The following is a 26705-nucleotide window of genomic DNA, read 5'->3' on the forward strand; positions in this document are numbered from 1 at the left end:
AGCTCCCCTTGCTGCTGCTTTGTACGATACTGCCATGCTGAAAGCCTTATCTAGCATCAGCTCTTTCTCTGAGAGTAACCTCTTCTGGGTTCCTTCACTCAGGAGTCCACAGGCAAATTTTGGGTCGGAGCGATCATAATATGATCGAATTCTTCATTAAGATGGAGAATGAAGTAGCTGACTCGGAGACTAGGGTCCTCAATTTAAATAAAGGAAACTATGATGGTCTGAGGAGCGAGTTGGGTAGGATTGATTCGGGAATGGCACTCAAAGGGTTAACGGTGGATAGGCAATGGCCAACATTCAAAGACCAAATGGATGAACTACAGAATTTGTTCATCCCAGTTTGGCATAAAAATAAAACAAAAAAGGTGACCCAACCGTGGCTAACAAGGGAAATTAGGGATAGCATAAGGTCCAAGGAGAGGGCATATAAATTGGCCAGAAAAAGCAATAATCCTGAGGATTGGGAGCAGTTTAGGATTCAACAAAGGAGGACAAAGGGATTAATTAAGAAAGGGAAAATAGAATATGAGAGTAAGCTTGCAGAGAACATAAAAACTGACTGTAATAGATATGTGAAGAGAAAAAGATTGGTGAAGTCAAGCGTAGGTCCCTTGCAGTCAGAATCGGGGGAATTTATAATGGGGAACAAAGAAATGGCAGACCAACTAAATACATATTTTGGTTCTGTCTTCACAAAGGAGGACACAAATAACCTCCCAGAGATGCCGGGGAACATAGGGTCTGATGAAAGGGTGGAACTGAAAGAAATCAGTATTTGTAGGGAAATGGTGTTCGGAAAATTGATGGGACTGAAGGCCGATAAATCCCCAGGGCCTGATAATCTACATCCCAGGGTACTTAAGGAAGTGGCCCTAGAAATAGTAGATGCATTGCTGGTCATCTTCCAGAACTCGATAGACTCTGGAACGGTACCCATGGATTGGCGGGTAGCTAATGTTACCCCACTATTCAAAAAAGGTGGAGAAAAGGCGGGGAATTATAGACCGGTAAGCTTGACATCGGTAGTGGGGAAAATGCTAGAGTCCATTATAAAAGATGTAATAGCAGAGCACTTGGAAAGCAGTGACTGGATCGGACAAAGTCAACATGGATTTACAAAAGGTAAATCATGCTTGACTAATCTACTGGAATTTTTTGAGGATGTAACTGGTAAAATAGATAAGGGAGAACCAGTGGATGTGGTATATTTGGACTTTCAGAAGGCTTTCGATAAGGTCCCGCATAAGAGATTAGCGTGCAAAATTAAGGCACATGGGATTGGGGGCAAGGTATTGACTTGGATAGAGAACTGGTTGGCGGACAGAAAGCAAAGAGTTGGAATAAACGGGTCATTTTCTGAGTGGCAGGCAGTGACTAGTGAGGTACCGTAAGGATCGGTCCTAGGACCCCAGCTGTTCACAATATATATTAATGATCTGGACGAGGGAATTGGATGTAATATCTCCAAATTTGCAGACGACACAAAGCTGGGGGGGAGGATATGCTGTGAGGAGGATGTCGTGAAACTCCAGCATGATTTGGACAGGTTGGGTGATTGGGCAGAGACATGGCAAATGCACTATAATGTGGATAAATGTGAGGTTATCCACTTTGGTGGCAAAAACAGGAAGGCAGATTATTATTTGAATGGTAATACATTGGGAGAAGGGGAAGTGCAAAGAGACCTGGGTGTTCTTGTACACCAGTCGCTGAAGGTAAGCATGCAGGTGCAGCAGGTGGTTAAGAAGGCAAATGGTATGTTGGCCTTCGTAGCAAGAGGGTTCGAGTACAAGAACAAGGATGTCTTGCTGCAGTTGTACAGGGCCTTGGTGAGACCACACCTTGAGTATTGTGTGCAGTTTTGGTCGCCTTACCTGAGGAAGGACGTTCTTGCCATGGAAGGAGTGCAGCGAAGATTCACCAGGCTGATACCTGGGATGGCAGGAATGACGTATGAGGAGAAATTGTGTCGATTGGGCTTATACTCACTGGAGTTTAGAAGATTGAGAGGGGATCTCATCGAAACCTATAAAATTCTGTCAGGCCTGGACAGACTAGATGCAGGAAGGATGTTTCTGATGGCCAGGGAGTCCAGAACCAGGGGTCATAGTCTAAGGATAAGGGGTAAGCCATTTAGGACTGAAATGAGGAGGAATTTCTTCACCCAGAGAGTGGTGAACCTGTGGAATTCTCTGCCACAGAGGGCGGTGGAGGCCAGTTCATTAAGTATATTCAAGAAAGAGTTGGATATATTTCTTAAGGCTAAAGGGATCAAGGGATATGGGGAGAAGGCAGGGACCGGGTACTGAATTTGGATGATCAGCCATGATCTCATTGAATGGCGGAGCAGGCTCGAAGGGCCGAATGGCCTACTCCTGCTCCTATCTTCTATGTATCTGTGTAAATTTGTCCCGTAAGGTATCTGCCAGTCCTGCTCCGAACTGGCAGTGCTTTGATAGCTTGCGTAGTTCCGTAAGGTAATCAGCATTGCTCTCATTTTTATGTTGATTTCTCCTGTGGAATTTAAATCTTTCTGCTATCAGCAGCGGTGTAGGATTTAGGTGTTCCTGTAGGATAGCAACAATTTCGTTAAAACTCTTCGCCTTCGGTTTGGCTGGAGTAATCAGGTCCCGCAATAGGCCGTACATTCTTGCGCCCATTAAATTTAGCAATACCGATGCCTTTTTCTCATCGGCTATTTCGTTTGCCTCGCAATATACCTCGACTCTTTCCACATACGTGGTCCAGTCTTCTATTGCATTATCGAAGGCAGTGATATCGCCAGTCTTTGGCATCTTGAAAATCTAAGATGGCGCCTCCCACGCTTTGCCTTCGTTCCCGATGGATCAAAATGGCCACTCCCGCGCTTTTCCTTCTTCCCCGCCGAGTTAAGATGGCGCCTCCCACGCTTTCCCACCACTGCCGCAGCTGCCAACGCTGTTGCTGGCGATTATATTTATTTTACTATCCTGTAATGGCGACGCCCTATGGTCTTCGCGCCTCCCTGATCGCTGCTGCCAACGCCGCTCTCCGCGGTATTTTTATTTTTCTATCGCGCTTCAATATTTGCTCCGTTAATTGAAGAACCGTTCCCGTCGTGGAGCGGAACCTCTGGGACACTTCCCTCCCTCTTCTTAGGTCCGAACGCTGCCCGGCTTCGAAGCACCGGCCGCGCCCTGTGTGCTCCACCCTCTCTCTCTCTCTTTGCTTCCCGACTCGCTGCCCGGCCCCGTTGCAGAGCCACCCGATTGAGCTCTAGCCCACCGCAGCCCAGGAAATTTCAGTGCACTACCTGCCACCAGCCCGATTAGCTGGGAAACCACAGACTGGAGAATCAAGCCAGGCTCTCGACAGTCTCTCCTGCACTTTTCAATTCGATGATTTGGAGGGCGGTTGTCCACGGTCGACGCCCGTTTCTCGAGTTAATTTGGATTATTTTTTTTTTCTTTCTTCTGGCTTCGACCTTCAATAGGTGCTGCCGAGTTGCAGGCAAGTTCGTTTCTTACTCGTCGCCAGTATTATGTCCGTGTATAATTGAGACACGGACCGCAGGATTTGATTATAACAAGTCTTTACTGAATGGAGACAACCTGGAAACTGAAAACTACAGAAGCCTGCTAGGGCCTTTTATACAGGGGTGGTCACTGCCGGTACTGCAGTCTGAGACCAGTTATTCCCTTAAAGGTACATACACAACAGGTTGTATGTAGCAAAATCGTAATGTCTTCATTAGAAACACGTTTCTCACTTTGCAACACCCAGTGTCCACTCAGCAATGACTCTGCCCATTTTACAGTAAAGCAGCGTTAATTCTAACTGGCAATAACTCTGAGAGATTCTCAACCCGGAGCCGTGCAAACAGTGACAGGCATTAATCCATGGCAACATCTGACTAGTTTGGTTTAACCTCGGCGTAGACGGTGGCTTCTGCTGATCGGGTGGCACCTTTTCTGGGTTTGCCGAGTGCATCCAGGTTAATTGTTGCATAATTGTCCTCATTATTCTGCACCTGAAGAGCAGGAAGGTGGGTTGAATATTTGGGTCATCCGCAAATTCAAGTGAAACTTTCTCATTTAAGTGGAACTAATTGTTGTTTCAAACCTTTAGCTAAATTATTATTAGATTACCAATGGAACGGCAACAAAGCAATCGGAACATTTCAAGGGCCCTGATGTACTGTCAGATTATTGTGGAAGTTAAAACAGCAACTTGATATCATAGAATCATGGAATGATACTACACAGAAGGCTATTCGGCCCATCGTGCTTGTGCCGGCTTCACATTCGCCTTCAAATATTTATCCAATTCCCTTCTGAATGTTATTATTGAATCTGCTTCCACCATCCTTTCAGGTAACGCATTCCAGATCATAATAACTCAATCCAGATCATAATAACTCAGTCCAGATCACAATAACTCAATCCAGATCACAATAACTCAATCCAGATCACAATAACTCAATCCAGATCATAATAACTCAATCCAGATCATAATAACTCAATCCAGATCACAATAACTCAATCCAGATCACAATAACTCAATCCAGATCACAATAACTCAATCCAGATCATAATAACTCAATCCAGATCACAATAACTCAATCCAGATCACAATAACTCAATCCAGATCATAATAACTCAATCCAGATCACAATAACTCAATCCAGATCACAATAACTCAATCCAGATCACAATAACTCAGTCCAGATCACAATAACTCAATCCAGATCACAATAACTCAATCCAGATCGCAATAACTCAATCCAGATCATAATAACTCAATCCAGATCATAATAACTCAATCCAGATCACAATAACTCAATCCAGATCACAATAACTCAATCCAGATCACAATAACTCACTGCGTAAGAAAAGAACTATTTTCATCTTGCCTCTGGTTCTTTTAGAAATTACCTTAAAGCTGCCACTTCTGCCACTGGAAACAGTTTTTCCTTGTTTATTCTATCAAAATCCTGCATGATTTTCAACACCCCTTTAAATCTCCCCTTAGTCTTCTCTGCTCTGAGGATAACAACCCCAGCTTCTCTAGTCTCTCCACGTAACTGAAGGCCCTCATTCCTGTTACCATTCTGGTAAATATCCTCTGCACCCTCTCCAAGACACTGACAACCCCAGCTTCTCTAGTCTCTCCACGTAACTGAAGGCCCTCATTCCCGGTACCATTCTGGTAAATATCCTCTGCACCCTCTCCAAAGCACTGACACCCTTCCTGCAGTGTGGTGCCTGGAATGGGCCACAATGCTCCAGCTGAGGCCTAACCAATGTTTTATAAACGTTCAGCATAACGTCCTTGCTTTTGTATTCCTCTATTAATAAAGCCAAGGGTCCCATGTGCTTTTTTCACAGCCTTCTCAACTTGTCCTGCCACCTTCAAAGGTTTGTGTACACACAGCCCCAGGTCTCATTTGATGCACTGCGCGTCCCTTCTTAGAAAACCCGCAGCCGGTCTCAGTGAAATCCTAATCAGTTTTCTCATGACTTTGCTGAAATAGTGAAACTAGATCTTCACAATGCCATTGATCACATCCATACGCATAGTGAGGAGCGGAATTCTTAACCGACAATATCCCAGTGAAAATACTCTTCTGTCAGTCGAATGCTTTATCATGAAAATTATTGATTTAAAACTGGGCTTCGAATTGAGACAAAGGGATTGCTGGTGCAGGAACACGCCCCAAACAGGATAAACACAGCCTGACAATCATTATTACCAAATAAACCACTGGATAACCCACATCAGCACAGTTACACCGCTGGTATACACACTGATCACATTGAAATTGCGATTCTATGTACGTATGGGGGTTTGTGGAGTGGATGACAGGAGGCAGATTTGACCTAATTCAGATTTCCACACTGAAGGAGATATTAGGGTTGAAGCTGCCGAACTTGGAGTGAGAGACTTTTCTACAATTGAGTGTTAATGTGTAGCGCAGTGGCTGTTTATGGTAAGTTCTCTGAGTGTTAATATAAGTACTGTCATTAGGTAGGGGAGACTAGAGATAGAGACTGTAGAATGAGTCTGCTCTAACTCGGAGATTGGTGCCTTATTGTATATAGTTATCAGCAGTTTAGACTTTTATCTTGTTTACTACAGCTTGTTTTTCAAAAATATTACGTAATACACTTTAAACAGGGGTTAAAAGGGTCACCACCGGATGTGAAATGCCCTGGATGGAAATTAGAATCTTCTTCCAAACTTTTCATAAAATATTCAGGTTGAGGGTCTGTGTGATGAGCTTTATGGTTTGTGAATGGTGAGTGGTTGCTGGGATATTATCGTGAACTCTGTAGGGTACATCCATGACCAGTTAGTGCTGGCTTAACTCAACTTTTACAGAGTTAATTCTTGCTTTAGAAGGTGGATGGGTTGACTGGATCCATCCAACACTATCTGAAATTCCTTATTTCCAAGGTCCATTCATTTCCCCTGCTTTTCTCTCTCACCCCACCCCCACTTTCACCATTGATAATCAGCAAGTTTTATTACAGTAATTATATATATATATAAATAAATGGAAAAAAACTTACCGGAGCCGAATTTTGATCTATTGTCACAAAAAGAAGAGAGACAATAAATATTGGTCAATATATTGGAACCCAGCACAGAACAAATCTACAGTTTGATATTGCACCGTGTCTAAGTCTAAACAGATATACCACTAACAGAGCTTTGGGTTCATTGCTAGAGGAATAGAATTGAAAAGCATAGAGGCTTTGTAAAAATTGTATAGAACCTTGCTTACACCAAACTTGGAGCACTGTGCACATTTTTGGTCTCCATATTATAAAAGGCACTGGGGAACGTAAAGAACATAGATTTACAAGGGTGATCCCAGAACTGAGAGGCAATAACTATATGGAAAGACATAACAGGCTCGGGATCCTTTCTCCAGAATAGAGAAAGCTGATGGGTGACCTGATACAGGTCTTTAAAGTTATGCAAGAGCTTTGATAGGGTAGATGTAGAAAATAGGTTCTCACTTGTGGGGGAGATCAAAATCCAGGGCCATAAATATAAGATAGGCACCAAAAAATCCAATGGGGAATTGAGGGGAGACATTTTTACCCAGAGAATGGGGAGAATATGGAACTCCCTACCACATGGAGTAGTTGAGGCGAATAGCACAGATGTATTTCGGGGTAATGTGGATGTGTACATGAGGAAGAAAGAATTGCAAGAATGTGACGATAGGGTTCGATCAAGTAGGGTGGGATGTGGCTCGTGAGCAGCATAAAGATCGGCATAAACCTGTTAGACCAAATGGCCTGTTTGTGTGCTGGACACTCCATGTAACATCATCGTTCATTCTTAAAACTCTAACAATATTTTCAGTTTCTGTGTTCTTGTACATATTGGGATTACATTCTAATGCTATATATAATATCATTGACACAGAGGGACTGAAGGACACATAAATCTGTAAATATTGCTGTTCACCTGATTTATAATGCATGGTCCTGTTGCTTGTTAGCTGTGATTTAAATGTCTATAGTTTTAAGGAGATACAGGAATCATCCACATTGAGAGTAGACACAATCATAAATTTCTGTTTGTGTTTCAGCAAGTTAGCGCCCAACTGTGCTAATCCGCAGGTAAGATCACAGTCAAGCGCAGTTCTTGATGCGGTCAGTGTGTGAGTTCCTGTTCTCATCCTTGCTACCGTGGGAAAGTATTGATCCAGTGTTAACCACCTCAGCCAAAGAAAGTGAAAGATAGATGATGAGTCAACGCAGTGGTTATGGTCAGATCTCCCTTTCCATCAGCAAGATGAGCAAATGCCTGGAGATGTGGGTAGTATTAACTTGGGCTGATGGTCCGAAATGGGAAATAGCGAATTAGCCACCCATTATACACCACACCCGATTTTCCTGTCAGTTGAGGCCAATGGACAGGGAAATCTAGCTGGGTGTATCATTGGCGGCCAATTCCATATCGCCCATTTTACACTCTGGGCCAGAGTTGAAATACTTGCAGGCAATGCAGCTATTGGGCTGCCTTTTTTAGAGGAACTAGTTCGGGTACAGTCAAGATTCTTTCCCACTAGGGTGAAAGGTAGGGTAACTAAAGTCAGAGCTCCCTGGATAATGAAAGAGATAGAGAGTAAGGTGAAGCAGAAAAAGAGTGCGTATGACAGATGTTAGAATACATCTGAGAATCAGGCTAAATATAGAAAGTTCAGAGGAGAAGTGAAAAAGAAAATAAGAGGGGCAAAGAGAGGGTATGAGAATAAAATGGCACTAACATAAAAGGTAATCCAAAAGTCTTCTATAGGCATATAAATAGTAAATGGGCAGTAAGAGGACGGGTGGGGCTGATTAGGGACCTACACATGGAGGCAGAGGGTTTGGCTGAGGTACTAAATGACTACATTCCATCTGTCTTCACCAAGGAAGAGGATGCTGCCATAGACATAGTGAAGGAGGAGGTAGAGGAGATACTGGATGGGATAAAAATTGATAAAGACGGGGTACTAGAAAGGCTGGCTGTACTTAAAGTAGATAAGTCACCAGGACCGGATGGGATGCATCCTAGGACGCTGAGTGAAGTGAAGGAAGAAATTGCGGAGGTACTGGCCATAATCTTCCAATCCTCCTTAGAAATGGGGGTGGTGCCAGAGGAAACTGGAGAACTGCAATGTTACACCATTGTTCAAAAAAGTGTGTAAAGATAAACCCAGCATCTACAGGCCCGTCAGTTTAACCTGGGTAGTGGGGATGCTTTTAGAAACAATAATCAGGGACAAAATTAACAGTGACTTGGACAAGTGTGGATTAATTAAGGAAAGCCAGCACAGATTTGTTAAAGGCAAATCGTGTTTAACCAACTTGATCGAGTTTTTTGATGAGGTAACAGAGAGTGTTGATGAGGGCAATGCGGTTGATGTCCACTGATTTTCTTGATATGTGTTAATGACTTGGATGTGGGTGTACAGGGCACAATTTCAAAATTTGCAGATGACACAAAACTTGAAGTACAGTGAACAGTGAGAAGGATAGTGATAGACTTCAAGAGGATATAGACAGGCTGGTGGAATGGGGGACACGTGGCAGATGAAATTTAATGCAGAAAAGTGCGAAGTGATACATTTTGGTAGAAAGAATGAGGCGAGTTAATATAAACTATAAGGTACAATCCTAAAGGGGTTGCATGAACAGGGAGACCTGGGGGTATATGTGCACAAATCGTTGAAGGTGGCAGGGCAGGTTGAGAAAGCAGTTAGTAAACCTTACGGGAACCTGGGCTTCATGAATAGAGGTATAGAATACAAAAGCGTGGAAATTATGATGAACCTGTATAAAACACTGATTCGGCCCCAACTGGAGTATTGTGTCCAATTCTGGGCAACGCACTTTAGGAAGGATGTGAAGGCCTTAGAGAGGGTGCAGAAAAGATTTACAAGAATGGTTCCAGGGATGAGTGACTTCAGTTACGTGGATAGGCTGGAGAAGCTGGGGTTGTTCTCCTTAGAGCAGAGAAGATTGAGAGGAGATTTAATAAAGGTGTTCAAAATCATGAGGGGTCTGGACAGAGTAGATAGAGAGAAACTGTTCCCATTGGCGGAAGGGACAAGAACCAGAAGACACAGATTTAAGGTGATTGGCAGAAGAACCAAAGGTGACATGAGGAAAACTGTTTTACGCAGCGAGTGGTTAGGATCTGGAATTCACTGCCTGAAAGGGTGGTGGAGGCAGATTCAATCGTGGCTTTCAAAAGGGAGTTGGATAAATACCTGAAAGATAAAAATTTGAAGGGCTACAGGGAAAGAGCGGGGGAGTGGGACTAGCTGAAGTGCTCTTGCAAAGAGCCAGCACGGGTTCGACAGGCCGAATGGCCTTCTTCCGTGCTGTAACCATTCTATGATTCTATGGTTGTACTTATATATTACTTTTTGCAATATTTACCTGCTGCTTTGTATGTTTTCTTAATCAGTAAACCTATGAGAATCGTGGCAAGAACAACCACCGCCACTCCGACTACCGCACCTGCGATGACTGTTACGTTACTCTTTAAATTCTGGGGTGGATCTGCGAAAACAGTATCAGTGAGAAAAATGCACAAGTCCAACTAATTATCCATATATAATATTGCATGTGTATAATATGTGTACACGCGCACTTTAATATTTAATAATACTTTAATAAGTGCATTTCATGTCTATTAGTTTTAGCAGTTTTGTCACGGTTTTTGGTCCTGATTTTCATGTCAACATTGAACATTGAAGATGTCTGTGTGACCAGTGATAATGAGAATTCCCTGCAGTAGATGTTAGTCTTGACCGTTTTTGGGTCCCGACTTGGACCTGCCCGAGAGGCTCGTGACCAAACAGAGCGGCTTGAGGTCAGCCTGAAATTGGGCCTCCATCACGTAATTATTCCAGGCGTGCTGCGGTTAAATGTGAGCGATGGTGTAAAACGGGCACTATTGAATGATTTTCTTTACCATTGAAAGAAAAGTTTCACCTGATGTTCCTGTAGGCACATTCTCTGTAGTGAGAGAGGTTGGTGAAGTTCCTACAAAAGATAGGAAAACGAGAGTAAACCAATTTGAACAAAATAGACACCGGGGTTCGAAATTGACACAAAACTGAACAAAACTCTCTCTATGTGATGAAACCCAAATGATTGACTCATGTCCTTCAGGGAGGGTCCCGGCCTACATGTGACTGCAGTCCCAGACTATGTGGTTGAATCTTACTGCCCTTGGGGCAACTAGGAATGGAGAATGAACACGGTCTTACCAGCAGCATCTGCATCTCAAGAACAAACTAAAACAAATACACAAACATTGGTTTCTGGAGATAGGGATTGGAATCTTTGGATCTGGAGCTTTTTTAAAGCAAACTTCTAAGGTGTCCAATAGAGTTTAGAAGGTGCTCAGGCTATACTATCTCAGAGAACACTTTGACACAAAACAGCGCATGTTATATTACAGACCCGAAACTCATTAATTGATATTACTGTCAAATAATTAAACTGAGATGTTGACCAATTGAAATGGAACAAGAGAATGACCATCGCCTCCCCGTGACCTTTAACAGCACCACCATTTCCCAGCCGTCTGGTAGCATCCTGCGAGTCATCACTGACCAGAAGCTTAAACAGACCACGGTGGATCCAGGAGGAGGGCAGAAGCTGGGTACTGTGTGGTATTTTGGATCACCTCCTGACTCCTCAAAGCTGTTTCTCCCTCCTCATTGCTCAAGTGCGGAGTGCAATGGAATACTCACCAGGCGGCCGGATGTGTGCAGCCACAACACCACTCGGGCAGCTCAGCATCACCCAGGACAGAGCCGGCTGCCAACTCCACTATTCTAACCGTGGAACTGGGGAGTTATTGATACCAATCATCACGGGCAAATGGAAGTATAGTTTGAGATGCGGACTAACCTGATATCTCCAAGAGACGGCTATAAGAGCAAAACTTTCCATTCTTCAATTTTGCGGTATATGTGTAGCGTCCCGCATCAGGGAGTTGAAAATTACTAATGTTTAAACTTCCGAAATAGAACTTGTGCCGCATGTCTTCAGGAATCAGCGCGTTGTTCAGTTTCCATTGGATTTCAATCCCTTTCCCAGTTACTCGGGCATTTCCAATGCTCCAATCTATACTGTTGAAATAGGACAGCCCGGGCATCTCACAGGTCAGGTACACGGAGCTTCCATGAGGAATCGGGCCTAAAGGGGTCACAGACACTGTGGAAAGAAGATAACTGGTTGAACTGATAAAAGCCACCCTAGATTAAATCGTGGCACCACCTTAAATTCGTGCTCGAACCTCATTAAAATGATTCATGTGCAGCCAGTGCATCTCCCGCTGTTCCGTGGCATTACTTCTGTTTTGTGATGGGGTGGAAAATCGGACGTCTCTGATGCCCCTTAAAGGCAGTGACAAACTCTTAATGGGAAGATGCACTGCGGCTAAAGACAGCGAGAAATTATGTCAAAGAGATAACATTCATGCAAAAGATCCAGTCAGGGCACCAAGTTCCTCCAATATCACGTTAGGGGACACTGATGCAGGTGGTAGACAGGAGGAGGGACATCCTGTCCCCCTCAGGGGTGGAAGAACCTCCAGGCAGCAGCTCCACTGCCAGTGAGGAGAGGTCACTGAAGAGGTGAATACCTGAAACGTATTTTCCAGGACATGGCTGGAATGTTGAAAGAAGTTCAATGACCTCACCAGAGTTGTCAAGGTAACAATACTGATCTCGTTCTCTCTGCTCACACCTCCATCACTCAGAATACTCACAATAACCCCTCACGCACCACCCCTCACACTACTACAATCACTGCACCAAACTTCACTCCACCTTCTTCTCTCACTCAGAGTCAACTTTATTGCAATCCTCACTTGACATCTTACACACTGCATACCAACGATTCTACCAAGATATACACATTCTCTAGACACCTCGCAGGGCTGTCACTAACACACTCCCTTCACTTTTGGAGGAGTATTTCCTGCACAACCTGATCCAAGAGGCTGCCATCGGAGAACATGACCCCGGCTCCATACTTTTTGCCTGGGGAAGTAACCATGTTGGCCATCACGGGCAGTTGGGGGAGAGTCGTGGTTGTGGTGACAGGTAACACCGGAGGAAATGATGAGCTGAGTATTTTCCACATCTTATCCCCCTTTTCCCTTCTTACTTTTATCTCGCCCTATACATGCTGCATAACAAACTGTAGCAGTTTTCACCAGACATGTCTTCCTCTACTTTACCTTCACAGTAAATGTTAACTCTTGTGCTTCCCTTTCATTTTAGCTTTAGGAAAATTGGAGATACCTCTGTCACTTCAGGAAGAGGAGGGCAGCCATGAAGAAGCACCATCACTTGATCTGACCCTAGAAAGCAGCAGCTCAGATACTGACACTGTGCATACTTGAGAACAGGGCTAGAGGAGGGGTCGTCACATGGTGGATCACCGGGCACAAGTGCACAGGAGCGAAGGCAGGAAGATAGGATGTCAGAGGTGCCAGCTCGCTAGAAGGCGAGATCAAAGACTTGCTCTTCTGTAGAGGCCTGAAATGCTCGATTCGAGGGCCCAGGCCCCAAGGAGGGCTGATGGGAATGTTACAGCACATGCTGGCTGCAATGGTTTGGCTACATTTGGAGCATGGTATGCAATTTTAGGTGCCCCATTAGAGAAAGGGCCTAAAAGCCTCAAAGAGTAGACCACCTAGATTCACCAAGGAAAGTGAAAACTGTGAGGAGAGAAAAAGAAATATATTGAGATACTGGGGTTCACTTTTAATGCAGCAGGGAAAGTAAATATGAGATTGAATAATCTTTTTAATTATGACACGCTTTATTGGGGTAAATGGGGTAAGACCACTTGTTCTGGTTGGAGAATTAGTGGCCAGGGGTCATAGGTCTAACATTGTAATTATCAGAATGTGGTGAGAGGGTACAAGAACTATCTTCAGGCAGAGAGTTGTTGGAGCAGCGAATGTTTTTCCATGGAGTGGTTGAGGCAGACATTATTGTTAAGGGAAAAGTGGATAACTATTGAAAGGCAGGGAAGATACAGGTCTACACGAAGAGAGCTGGGCAGTGGGATTAGTGTTGGATTGCAGTGGCAAAGAGCTGGCAGAAACAGAATTGGCCCAAATGGCCTCCCCGTGTGCTGGGAAGGATTCCGTTTCTTCAGCACATGGATCTGTCCCATCTAGCTTTGTATCATCAGCAAACTTGGATACATTACACTCGGTCCCTTCATCTAGGTCATTAATATAGATTGTAAATAGCTGAGGCCCCAACACTGATCCTTGTGGCACCCCACTAGTTACAGCCTGCCAACCTGAAAAAGATCCATTTATCCCTACTCTTTGTTTTTTGTCCGTTAACCAATCCTCTATCCATGCTACTATATTACCCCAACCCCATGAGGCCTAATCTTGTGTAATAACCTTTTATGTGGCACCTTATCGAATGCCTTTTGGAAATCCAAATATACTACATCCACTGGTTCCCCTTTACCTATCCTGTTAGTTACATCCTCAAAAAACTCTAATAAATTTGTCAGACGCAATTTCCCTTTCAAAAAACCATGTTGACTCTTCCTAATCATGTTATGATTTTCTAAGTGACTGGATACCACTTCCTTAACAATGGATTCCACCATTTTCCCCACGACTGATGTCAGGCTAACTGGCCTGTAGTTCCCTGTTTTTTCTCTCCCTCCTTTCTTGAATAACGGTGTTATATTTGCGACCTTACAATCACAATCTGCTGGGATCATTCCAGAATCTAGGGAATTTTGGAAGATCAAAACCAATGCATCCACTATCTCTTCAGCCACCTCTTTTAGAACCCTAGGATGTAGGCCGTCAGGTCCAGGGGATTTGTCAGCTTTTAGTCCCATTAGTTTCTCTAGTACTTTTTCTCTACTTATATTAATTAAGTTCAGTTCCTCACCCTCATTAGACCCTTGGTTCCCCACCATTTTTGGTATACTTTTTGTGTCTTCTACTGTGAAGAGAGATACAAAATATTTGTTTAACATTTCTGCCATTTCCTTATTCCCCATAATAATTTCTCCTGTCTCAGCCTCTAAGGGACCAACGTTTACTTTTGCTACTCTTTTCCTTTTTACATACTTGTAGAAACTGTTACAATCTGCTTTCATATTTCTTGCTAGTTTTCTCTCATATTCTATTCTTTCCCTTTTTATTAATTTTTTTGATCAACTTTTGCTGGTTTCTGAAACTCTCCCAATCCTCAGGTTTATTATTATTCTTTGTGACATTATAAAATTCTTCTTTCAATCTAATGCTATCTTTAACTTCTTCAGTTAGCCACAGTTGGATCACTTTTCCCATGGAGTTTTTGTTTCTCAATGGAATGTATTTTTGTTGAGAATTATGAAATATTTCCTTAAATGCTAGCCACTGCTTCTCTACCGCCATACATTTTAATCTATTTTTCCAATCTACCTTAGCCAACTCGCCCCTCATACCTATGTAATTGGCTTTATTTAAGTTTAAGACTCTAGTTTCAGACTTGGGTAAGACACACTCAAAATTAATGTGAAATTCACTCTGCCCCAGAGGATCCTTTACTATGAGATTGCTAATTAACCCTGTCTCATTACTCAATACAAGATCTAAAATAACCTGTTCCCTGGTTGGTTCCATGACATATTATTCTAGGAAATTGTCCCGAATGCATTCCATGAACTCGTCCTCCAGACTACCTTTGCCAATTTGATTTGTCCAGTCTATAGGAAGATTAAAGTCCCCCAAGCTAATTGCATTACCTTTGTTGCAAGCTCCTACTATTTCTTGATTAATATTCTGTCCAATGGTATAGCTACTGTTAGGACTATATACTACCCCTACCAGTGTTTTCTGCCCCTTGTTATTCCTTATCTCCACCCATACTGATTCTACTTCATGATCTTCCGAGCCGAGATCCTTTCTCGCTACTGTCCTAATGTCATTCTTTATTATCAGGGCTACTCCCCTTCCTTTTCCATTCTGCCTGTCTTTTCAAAACGTCAAGTACCCTGGAACATTTAGTTCCCAACCTTGGCCACCTTGCAACCATGTCTCTGTAATGGCTATTAGATCAAACCCATTTATCTCTATTTGTGCCACTAGTTCGTCTGGCTTGTTAAACATCCTTCGTGCATTCAGATAAAGAGCCTTTAAATTTTTTTACCATTATTCCCTGCTTTGACCTTATTCTCCGGTGCACTGCTACCATTAAACTCTCTGTCCCTTCCTGTCACACTCTGATTCACAGAATCACAGAAACCCCACAGTGCAGATAGAGGCCATTTCGGCCCATCGAGCCTGCACCGACACATATCCCACCCAATCCCTGTAACCCCTACACATATCCCACCCGATCCCCGTAACCCCACGTATTTAATCCCCCTAACACTAAGGGTCAATTTATCATAGCCAATCAACCTAACCCGCACATCTTTGGACTGTGGGAGGAAACCGGAGCACCCGGAGGAAACCCACGCAAACACGGGGAGAATGTGCAAACTCCACACAGAGAGTCACCCGAGGCCGGATTCGAACCCGGGTCCCTGGCGCTGTGAGGCAACAGTGCTAACCACTACACTGCTCTATTGTCTTGACCTTTCTCTGTAGATTCCTAAATTTCCCCTCACCTGACCCCCTCCCCCATTTTTTAGTTTAAAGCCAGAAGAAGGCCTCAAATTAGCAAATTCAAAGAGCCCAACGCCTGTTTCAGGCATGGGCAAGGGACACCTCTAGTCTGTTCTTACCCAATATCTCAGGCGGCTAAATTCCAGTCGTAAATGTATCAACGTTCCCTGCCCGCCATATTGGGAACTTGCTAGTCTGAACCTGTGGGCTGGAAATTCATCTTAAACGACAGCGTAGAACGTGTGGTCATGTGTTGTCCGCCTGTTACACCCGCCGCCCGATATTCAGCTCCACTGAAGTCAGTTTCTACCCCAATGAGATTTGAGCAGAAGTGTTGAGGCACAGATCTGGAAATGGAGCTGATCTTTACCGGTTGAGACTTTACTGCGGGATTTCCCACAGTTTTCACAATAAAGTTAAATAAATTGCTGAGAATTTACATTTACTGAACAAGAAAGTGTTTTCGAGGCCTACAATAACCTGCCCAGCAAGAAAGCAACACTGTTTTAATGCTGCGTTTTTCCACATCACAAATTGTCAAGATGTTGGCATTTAAAGGCACGGAATTTAACGGAACATTGGCGGATATACGGAAAATGGTGAAACAGTTTGTGTGAGACTATCATACACATATAATTACACCATAAACTGCTTTCAGTAACTCACCATTGATCACTATGAGGCGGATTAACATCTTCTTCTCCTTGTGTCCAGAATACAGCAAACAGTCGTAATTTCCGGCATCTTCCATTGTCGCCGTGAACAAAAGAGAATAATTCCCCGTCCTGAAACCCTCAGTCTCAGCCAGTGTTATATGTGGGAACCGCGGGGAGCTGCACTGCGGGTTGTTCTTATCAATTGCACAAAGTGCCATCCCTTTGTCTCCTGAGGCAGGTTGAAATGTCCACTGAATCTCATCAATTTGAGTCGGAGACCGGGAGAAACAAGGCAGCAAAACCGGGCTGGACCCGTTCGAAAGAACCAGTTCCGGAATATCTCCATCATCTCCATCCCTCGCGGTACCTGCACAGGGAGCAAAGTGTGATATTAAACCGGACTGTATGAGATTGGATAAATATCCACCTTTACCCACAAACTCTGTTCCCTGGGCACCAACACCATCCCTCTCCCTGGTCACTGCCCGATAAATATCCACCTTTACCCACAAACTCTGTTCCCTGTGTAGGGAGTTTGCAAAATTCCCCCACCTCGCCTGCTTTCCGAATCAAACAAAGTTGGCCACCTTTTAAACGTACAAAATGGAGTTCTGGAACACGTGACCAGAAAGCTGCTGGAAGCGAGTCATTTTTCTCCCCAGCACCAAGACTGGAGACAGGGCCTAGAATTCCACAGTCCCTATGTGGATTCCAGGCCAGACATGGAATTGAATATGTAATAGCAAGTCGCCAGTAGGCCGGTAAGAACAATGAACCTGGTTGCACTGCAATCAGGGTTAAGCTAGTTAAAACCATCATCGGGCCCATCCTAACAAATCCAATCATATCAGAAACCGTTTTAGAGGACTAGGCACCAGAGACACCATTGTGTGACTGAAACCAAAAACAATGAGGGCCGGTGATAAGGCCGTTAGTGGGAAATCGGCCGTTTTGCAGCCATTTACAGTTAACGAAGTAACCTGGGACACCTCTCGATCTGGGGGAGGCAAGGCAGATTGAGAGAGTATAACTGTTTTTAGTAAGCAGACAGAAAGGGCAGTTGGAGACACTTCGACTTGGAACACACTTCGGGAGAGACAGCTTCTACACTTCACTTCGATTTCATCCTGGGACTTTGCTGCAAAAGGAAACTTCGAGGACTCTACTGGGAGAAGCAGTCTCCAAGACGGGGAAGGTTATGCGCAGCAGGCCCATGCTTTGGTAAGCAGGCGAAGCTCCCGGTCCGTACTGCCTCCCGATTTAAACCTGACTGTTCCCCCCCCCCCCCCCGCCGTGCCCACCACCTCAGGCAGGGATTCAGAGTGGAACCAGGAAGACACGGGACCGAGTGCACCATCCCGGTACGGACCGGAGCCCAGAACGGGCCTCGCTAAACGGCGCAGCCCGACCCAGGAGTGAAGCATTTTTGCCCAGCCAAGGAGGAAGATCCACTACCTGACTGACGGGAGAGTGTGTGGCCAGTGCACACTGAACTTTACCAGGCCAGACCAACTAAAGCTGCAGTCCCAGGACAACCTAAAGGCCTTTGTTCCAATGCGTTGGGTGAGCATGAGAGTCTGACCCCGCTTTAGTTTGACCTAGGTTAGGGATAGTGTAGGAGGTGGGGATAAGGCTAAGGGGAGTGTTAATGTGTGATACCCCTCGATGTGTCGTACTCCTTCCCGCACTCGCGTGCCCTCTGTTTTGAATGTATAGTATTCCCTTTTTTTCCTTTTTTTTTAAAGTGTATGGAGCTGTAGCCTTGGTTTAGTATCGTTGAACCAATTAATTTCTCTGCTTGCTTGTTTTGTTTTATTTTTCTCTCAATAAAACCATTATTATTTTAACCTTTCACCTGCTTGTCTGTCTCGAGCTTGTTATTCTGCGCATCAGCTGCCTGGTAGGATCCCAGTGTCAGAACTAAGTGGGAGTGTGGGGACGCCTCGAAAACGTCCACTGGGTCAGGCCCGGGCCAAACCGACCACCCAACCAACAACCCCTACACCTGGGCACCAACACCATCCCTCTCCCTGGCCACTGCCCGATAAATATCCACCTTTACCCACAAACTCTGTTCCCAGGGCACCAAAACCATCCCTCTCCCCGGCCACTGCCCGATAAATATCCACCTTTACCCACAAACTCTGTTCCCTGGGCACCAACACCATCCCTCTCCCTGGCCACTGCCTGATAAATATCCACCTTTACCCACAATCTCTGTTCCCTGGGCACCAACACCATCCCTCTCCCTAGCCACTGCCCGATAAATATCCAGCTTTACCCACAAACTCTGTTCCCTGGGCACCAACACCATCCCTCTCCCTGGTCACTGCCCGATAAATATCCACCTTTACCCACAAACTCTGTTCCCTGGGCACCAACACCATCCCTCTCCCTGGCCACTGCCTGATAAATATCCACCGTTACCCACAAACTCTGTTCCCTGGGCACCAACACCATCCCTCTCCTTGGCCACTGCCTGAGTCTGAAGCTGACTTTTCACAACCTTGGCGTCCTATTGGATCCTGAGCTGAGTTTCCCGCCCCATATTCTCACCATCGCCAAGGCCGCCAACACCCACCTCCGTAACATTACTCGACTCCGCCCTGCCTCACCTCACCTGCTGCTGAAACCGTCAGCCAGGCCTTTGTTACCTCCAAACCCATTTATTCCACTTCTCCCCCGGCCGACCTCTAACTCGCAGAAAACTGAATATGCTATAGTAGAGGCACTCAGCTCATCGATGTGACATTACTCTGTCCAATAATTAAACCGAGCCTTTAAACCAATACAAAAACAAGGAGAAAAAGAGGTCAATGTTCAGTTAAAATAGTGGATGGATTAGCGCCAAGCAAACAGGTAAACGTGACGGTGTTAAACTTGACGCAATAATTTCCTGCTTTCAAATTTCCCGCTGCTTTCCCAGCCCCGGCCCTGCCTTCCAGAGGGGCCTTTGTTTTGTTGCTCTCACATATTTGGAGCAATGCGCCGCCCCGTCGGTGAAGTGCTGCCCTTTTGATGGAAGGATCCAAATTCCTGGGCAAATTTCGACTTGTTTGCACCGCCCCTATCCCATCATCAACCCCCCTCCCCCTGCCACCACACCCCTCCCACACTCGCATCGAGCGGATCTCAGTGTCTCCTCATCCAGTTTATTTCTTTAGTCGTTGCTCATTCAACCATCTGTTACACTTTGTGCTTCACTGCGAGCCTTTCAGCTGCAGAGAGCTGTGTCCTGTGTGGTCAGAGGAGGCGGAACTAAGGGGCTGACGGTCGCTTGGTGTCAGCTCCCCTCCCCCAGCCCTGGCCACTATGTTACCCCGGTGCTATCTTACAATTAATGTTGATGTGTTATCACATAATGCGATTCCACTCGCGTGAGAATAACAGGTTTTGGCTCGAACCAGGAAGCAGGACTATTGGCTGAAAATGTTACATAGAATTACATAGAATGTACAGCAGAGAAACAGGCCATTCGGCCCAACCAGACCATCCCGGCGGTTATACTTCACTTGAGCCTTCTCCCATCCTTCCTCATCTAAGTGTATCAGCATAACCCTCTATTCCGTTCTCCCTCATATTCTTATCTAGCCTCCCCTTAAATGCATCTAGACTCAATCACTCCCTGCGGTAGCGAGTTCCACATGCTCACCACTCTCTGGGTAAAGAAGTTACTTCCTTAAATCCATCTCAACGCCATTTTTTTCTTTTTTCAATAAATATTGCAGAGTCTCCCGGACTCAGATCGCTTTGCACAATGTGCAGCCTTGTCCAACATGAACTGACACATTTCAGTCATTCTATCTATGTGTGGCGGTCCTACTGGTTGTCCTTTACATTGATACATAATTCCCTTTAACTTAACTTACTTATGTATGTATAACTTACCTAACTGTATGTACTTAACTTACTTATTTGTATAACTTACCAGTTAGGGCTGTTGCCCCTTTAACTTACCTGTTGGGCCGTTGCCCCTTTAAGAGGCGACCTAACGCGCTGACATCACGTGTCACGTGACGCATGTACGCCGGCCGCCGGCCCGACTCGGGTTTTCTAGATGGCCGTTGGCACAGCCCGGCCTACCGCGACTTCAGCCGCATCCGCCAGCAGGCGGGAGCGAAGCGATCCTTTACTCCCGCGGCAAGTACTGGCACAGCCCGGCCTCGCAACCTCGGCCTTAATGGCCAGCCTCCGTACCGGGGAGATGTGCTGATGTAACGGCGCAGGTCACGTGACCGCCTAAGCGTATGCGAACGTGCTGACGTCACGACGCGGTCACGTGACGCCCAAAGCGCGGGAATATAGAGCAGAGCGTAATGAGGTCATGACGCTCCCCACGGGACTGGGAACTCAGTCCTTGTGGAGTCCCCGCTGGGACAAGACCTACAACATGGTGCTCCTGCAGTCAGCCATCTTACCTGCTACCTTACCTGCTGTAATTATCCTGTTCTGGTAAATAAACAACTTATTTATAGTTCGTCGAAGTTAAACTCTTTCATTTAGTGGCGATTAATTCCAATGCTACATTGGTGACCCCACGATGTGAGTACGGGAGCTCATCAATTCCAACGCTACAATGGGTGAACCCGTATCCGTGAACGATTTTCACGGTAGCAACGCACGCCTGTACCTCGTCTTCACTCGAGATGGCCAACGCACAACCGACGAACAACACGGAACAGCAACCGCTTAACACCGATTCCACCAAAAGCGACCCCGTCTTTGCGAACGTCTTCGCAACGGAAGCGCAGCTTGGAGGTGAGCCCGTTTTTTATGAATAATTTCATAGAAGTAGAGCACAACCAACGGCAACCGTCGTCCACCAGCGTTACAATTGGTGGGTTTGTGAACGTTTTTCACAAACGAAGCACGCTATGGAAGCATCAGCCGTTCAGCTGTCGCTACCGCAATCCAGGGAGCCACGGTCTCCCTCGTGCTTTATGAAGGTAGAAGCCTCGCCCACGAGTCGATGCGACATAGACCATGGTCTCCGTATTCGATTCTTCTACTGCCACACGGATCGTCTGCCTCTACATCCAATGTAACAGCAAGTATACATCTCTCCAAGCGCGGGGTACAGCATGTTCGGGCCCACAAGATCAGAGTGCACCCCGCGGGGATACCACGAGGACTCATCCTCGCAAAATACGAGGACGCACTCCTCGCCCACGAGAACCAACCCCTCCCTCGTGAACATCGATGACTCTTTTCTCGCTGACGATGCACCAGCTTTTCAGCTTGCTGGTTGTGTTATTTACTACACGATTCGGCGTGAACAAAAGTGTGCCGCCCTTTCGGCTGTTTTTTCCTAAATTTACAATTGTTACAACTGTTGCCGCCCGCCAGGTAGAGTTAACCTCTCCTGAAAGCAACAACAACCTGGACCGTTGCCGCCCTTTCTCCAGTTTTCCCTTTAACAAATGCAAATGTCTATTGAAGCTGCACACATCGAGGACGGGTCCAACGGGCATCCTGCGGTCGCGATCAGCCACGTGAAAGTTGCTAGCCTCACCGATCACAGATCAACGCAGCAACTCTTCACCCTCCGTTCCGTTCATGTCGTAGCATTATGGCACGCACTGTTCCGTTCATTCCAGCCTCCTGAAGGTTTCGCTCACCAGCCAACGGAGACATCGCCCGCGTCCGCCCAATCTGCCCGTCACTCTGACAAGGCCTGCTGTTTCGCACGTCTCTATGGTCCTTCGCCTGACGGATACATTTTATTCGCCATGACGCGCGTAAGGATCCGCTTACGAGTAGTATCTTTATACCTCGCCTACTAAGTCGAGACAGCATGTGACCACCAGCTCGTCAGACCATCTCATCTTTGGACTTTCGTTAAAGCGAATTCTGGGGGGGCTTGTGTGGCGGTCCTACTGGTTGTCCTTTACATTGATTCATAATTCCCTTTAACTTAACTTACTTATGTATGTATAACTTACCTAACTGTATGCACTTAACTTACTTATTTGTATAACTTACCAGTAGGGCTGTTGCCCCTTTAACTTACCTGTTGGGCCGTTGCCCCTTTAAGAGGCGACCTAACGCGCTGGCGTCACGCGTCACGTGACACATGTATGCCGGCCGCCGGCCCAACTCGGGTTTTCTAGATGGCCGTTGGCACAGCCCGGCCTACCGCGACTTTGGCCGCATCGGCCAGCAGGCGTGAGCGAAGCGATCCTTTACTCCCGCGGCAAGTACTGGCACAGCCCGGCCTCGTAACCTCGGCCTTAATGGCCAGCCTCCGTACCGGGGAGATGTGCTGATGTAACGGCGCAGGTCACGTGACCGCCTAAGCGTACGCGAACATGCTGACGTCACGACGCGGTCACGTGACGCCCAAAGCGCGGGAATATAGAGCAGAATGTAATGAGGTCATGACGCTCCCCACGGGACTGGGTACTCAGTCCTTGTGGAGTCCCCGCTGGGGCAAGACCTACAACATGGTGCTCCTGCAGTCAGCCATCTTACCTGCTACCTTACCTGCTGTAATTATCCTGTTCTGGTAAATAAACAACTTATTTATAGTTCGTCGAAGTTAAACTCTTTCATTTAGTGGCGATTAATTCCAACGCTACATATGTCAATATTTAAATTATAAATTGCCCCCGCATTTCACTGAATGGAGCCCGGAACCACAGCGACCTGATACAGCGATTGCACACTGAAGACAGCAGTATCACAGGAGCTCTGAAACTGTGTCTTAACATAAGAACATAAGAAATAGGAGCAGGAGTCGGCCATTTGGCCCCTAAAGCCTGCTCCGCAATTTAATGAGATCATGGCTGATCTGATCTTGGGCTCAGCTCCACTTCCCTGCCCGCTCCCCATAACCCTTCACTCCCTTATTGTTCAAAAATCTGTCTCTCTCCACCTTAAATATATTCAATGGCCCAGCCTCCACAGCTCTCTGGGGCAGAGAATTCCACAGATTCACGACCCTCTGAGAGAAGAAATACCTCCTCACCTCAGTTTTAAATGGGTGACCCCTTATTCTGAAACTATGCCCCCTAGTTCTAGATTCCCCCATGAGGGGAAGCATCTTCTCTGCATCTACCTTGTCGAGCCCCCTCAGTATCTTATATGTTTCAATAAGATCACCTCTCATTCTTCTAAACTCCAATGAGTATAGGCTCAACCTAACTGGTCTACAGTTTCCTGCTTTCTGTCTCCCACCCTTCTTAAATAGGGACGTCACATTTGCGGTTTTCCAACCCGCTGGGACCTCTCCAGAATCCAGGGAATTTTGGTAGATTGCAACCAAAGCATCCACTTTCTCTGCAGCCACTTCTTTTAAGACCCTAGGATGTAGGCCGTCAGGTCCAGGGGACTTGTCCACCTTTAGTCCCATTATTTTACCCAGTACTTTTTCATTAGTGATAGTGATTGTTTTAAGTTCCCCCTCCCTATAGCCCCTTGATTATGTGTTATTGGGATGGTTTTAGTGTCTTCTACCGTGAAGACTGATACAAAATATTTGTTCAAAGTCTCTGCCATTTCCCTGTTCCCCATTATTAATTCCCCAGTCTCATCCTCTAAGGGACCAACGTTTACTTTAGCTACTCTCTTCCTTTTTATATACCTGTAGAAGCTCTTACTATCTGTTTTTATATTTCCAGCTAGTTTACTCTCATAATCCATCTTCTCTCTCTTTATTACTTTTTTAGTCGTCCTTTGCTGCTTTTTTTTTAAATGTCCCAATCCTCTGGCCTTCATGGCAACATTGTATGCCTTTGTTTTCAATTTGATACAATCCTTTACTTCCTTAGTTAGCCACGGGTGGTTCTCCCTCTCAAAGTCTTTCCTTCTCACTGAAATATATTTTTGTTGAGAGTTATGAAATATCTCCTTAAATGTCTACCATTGCTTATCAACCATCTTACCCTTTAATCTATTTTCCCAGTCAACTTTAGCCAACTCTGCCTTCATACCTTTGTAATTGCCTTTATTTAAGATCAGGACACTGATTTGAGACCCAACTTTCTCACCCTCCAATTGAATTTGAAATTTAACCATGCTATGATCACTCTTTCCTAAAGGATCCTTTACTATGAGATAATTTATTAATCCTGTCTCATTACACAGTACCAGATCTAAGATAGGCTGCTCCCTGGTTGGTTCCACAATGTATTGTTCTAGGGAACCATCTTGGATACACTCTATGAACTCTTCCTCGAGGCTGGCTTGCACAATTTGATTTGTCCAATCAATAGGAAGATTAAAATCACCCATGATTGTTGCTGTACCTTTCTTACAAGCCGCCATTATTTCTTGATTTATACTCTGTCCAACAGTATAGCTGCTGTTAGGGGGCCTATAGATTAGGCCCACCAGTGACTTCATTCCCTTATTATTTCTTATCTCCACCCAAACTGATTCTACATCTTGCTCTTCTGAGCCACTTTCATTTCTCACTACTGCACTGATCTCATCCTTTATTAACAGAGCTACCCACCTCCTTTTCCCTTCTGTCTATCCATCCAAAATGTCAAATACCCCTCAATATTCAGTTCTCAGCCTTGGTCACCTTGCAACCATGTCTCTGTAATGGCAATCAGGTCATACCCATGTATATCTATTTGTGCCCTCAACTCATCTATCTTGTTACGAATGCTGTGCATTCAGATAAAGAGCTTTTAATTTTGTCTTTTTATTATTTTTCTGTGCTTTGACCCCACTTTCTGATGCACTCTTATACGTTCTGTCCCTTCCTGTCACACTCTGGCCACCATTACCCCATCAATACCCGGCTCTATTGCCTTCTCCTTTCTCTTTGAATTTTTAAATTCCCGCTCACCTGATTCCCCCCCCCAGTATTTAGTTTAAAGCCCTCTCTACAGTCTTGTCTTTTGTCGAATACTGTTGCTCATTCTCGTGTTTCAACAGCAGACGATCACACAGCAGGAGCAAGTGAATCTAACATGGGGACTGATGGCCATTTCTGTGCATAATTTACGGTAGTTTGAATTGCTGATCCATTATTAACGATGGTGTTGTTTTAGTAAACTTAGCGAATAAGGGAAATGGCGGGGTCATGAACTGTTTGTGCCTCGCACTGTTTCAAAAGCCGCTTCGACACAGATCCTCAGTCTTAACAAGCAAGTGATGTCGCCGGTCATTGTTACATTCAAAATAACTTCACGATTAATTTGATAATTCTTGCTACGCGTTTGCCAATACCGAACGGAATATAAGAAAAGTCCACTTTGAAATGCAGCTACCGTTTGGAGACCACAACACGGAGGCATTAGACCGATGGGGACAGATATATCTACACAAGCAACAGTGCTGGAGACTATGATTGTCAATACTCAACTGAAAATAAGATTGAATGTGATTTTAGATCATACCTGGATTTAGAACGGCCAGTAGAAGGGAGACCTCGAGAACGGAACACCTCATACTTGCTGCTGTTGAGTCTGAACTGAACAGAGAGAAATGACCGAACGTGTTAGTTAGTAAAGCAAGAGGAAGTTCTCGTTTCCTTCTGTTAAAAATATTTATCAGGCTCGGTCACGTGATTATTGGTTAGAATTTCCTCAGTCACTAACTTCAATAGTTAGATTTAACATCAAGACTTGGCTTCACCATCAATAGGGGTAGACAACATTCACGGTGCTTAATTCCTAGATTATCACCGTCTCGAACAAGAATAAGCCCAGCGACCATCCCGGGCCCTCAACAGCACCAACATTGTCGAATGACCCAACAGCATCTTGAAAGACAACATTGCGGAGAAGCTTAACTGTATCAAGTGTAACAACACAGTGACTAAAGAGCACGGCAGAGGCTGGGTACTCTGCGAGGATTGACTCACCACTTTCCCCCTCAATAAGAACATAAGAAATAGGAGCAGGAGTAGGCCATACGGCCCCTCGGGCCTGCTCCACCATT

General features: G+C 45.3%; 1 protein-coding gene across 1 annotated transcript; it reads right to left on the bottom strand.

Moving 5' to 3' along the window:
- Positions 1-2872: 2872 nt before the first annotated feature.
- On the bottom strand, positions 2873-26260 carry LOC147109864 (uncharacterized). The gene is made up of 7 exons (XM_086003902.1): positions 26162-26260; positions 16822-17178; positions 11418-11723; positions 10491-10541; positions 9933-10055; positions 6558-6574; positions 2873-4015 (listed from the first exon to the last, which is right to left on the bottom strand). The coding sequence occupies exons 1-7, from the start codon at positions 26211-26213 to the stop codon at positions 3899-3901; spliced, it is 1023 nt and encodes a 340-aa protein (XP_085860028.1). The 5' UTR covers positions 26214-26260; the 3' UTR covers positions 2873-3898.
- Positions 26261-26705: the final 445 nt, after the last annotated feature.

The sequence above is a fragment of the Somniosus microcephalus genome, chromosome 12, assembly GCF_052327205.1.
Source record: "Somniosus microcephalus isolate GS21.2 chromosome 12, FLI_Smic_1.0, whole genome shotgun sequence".
Lineage (NCBI taxonomy): Eukaryota > Metazoa > Chordata > Chondrichthyes > Squaliformes > Somniosidae > Somniosus > Somniosus microcephalus.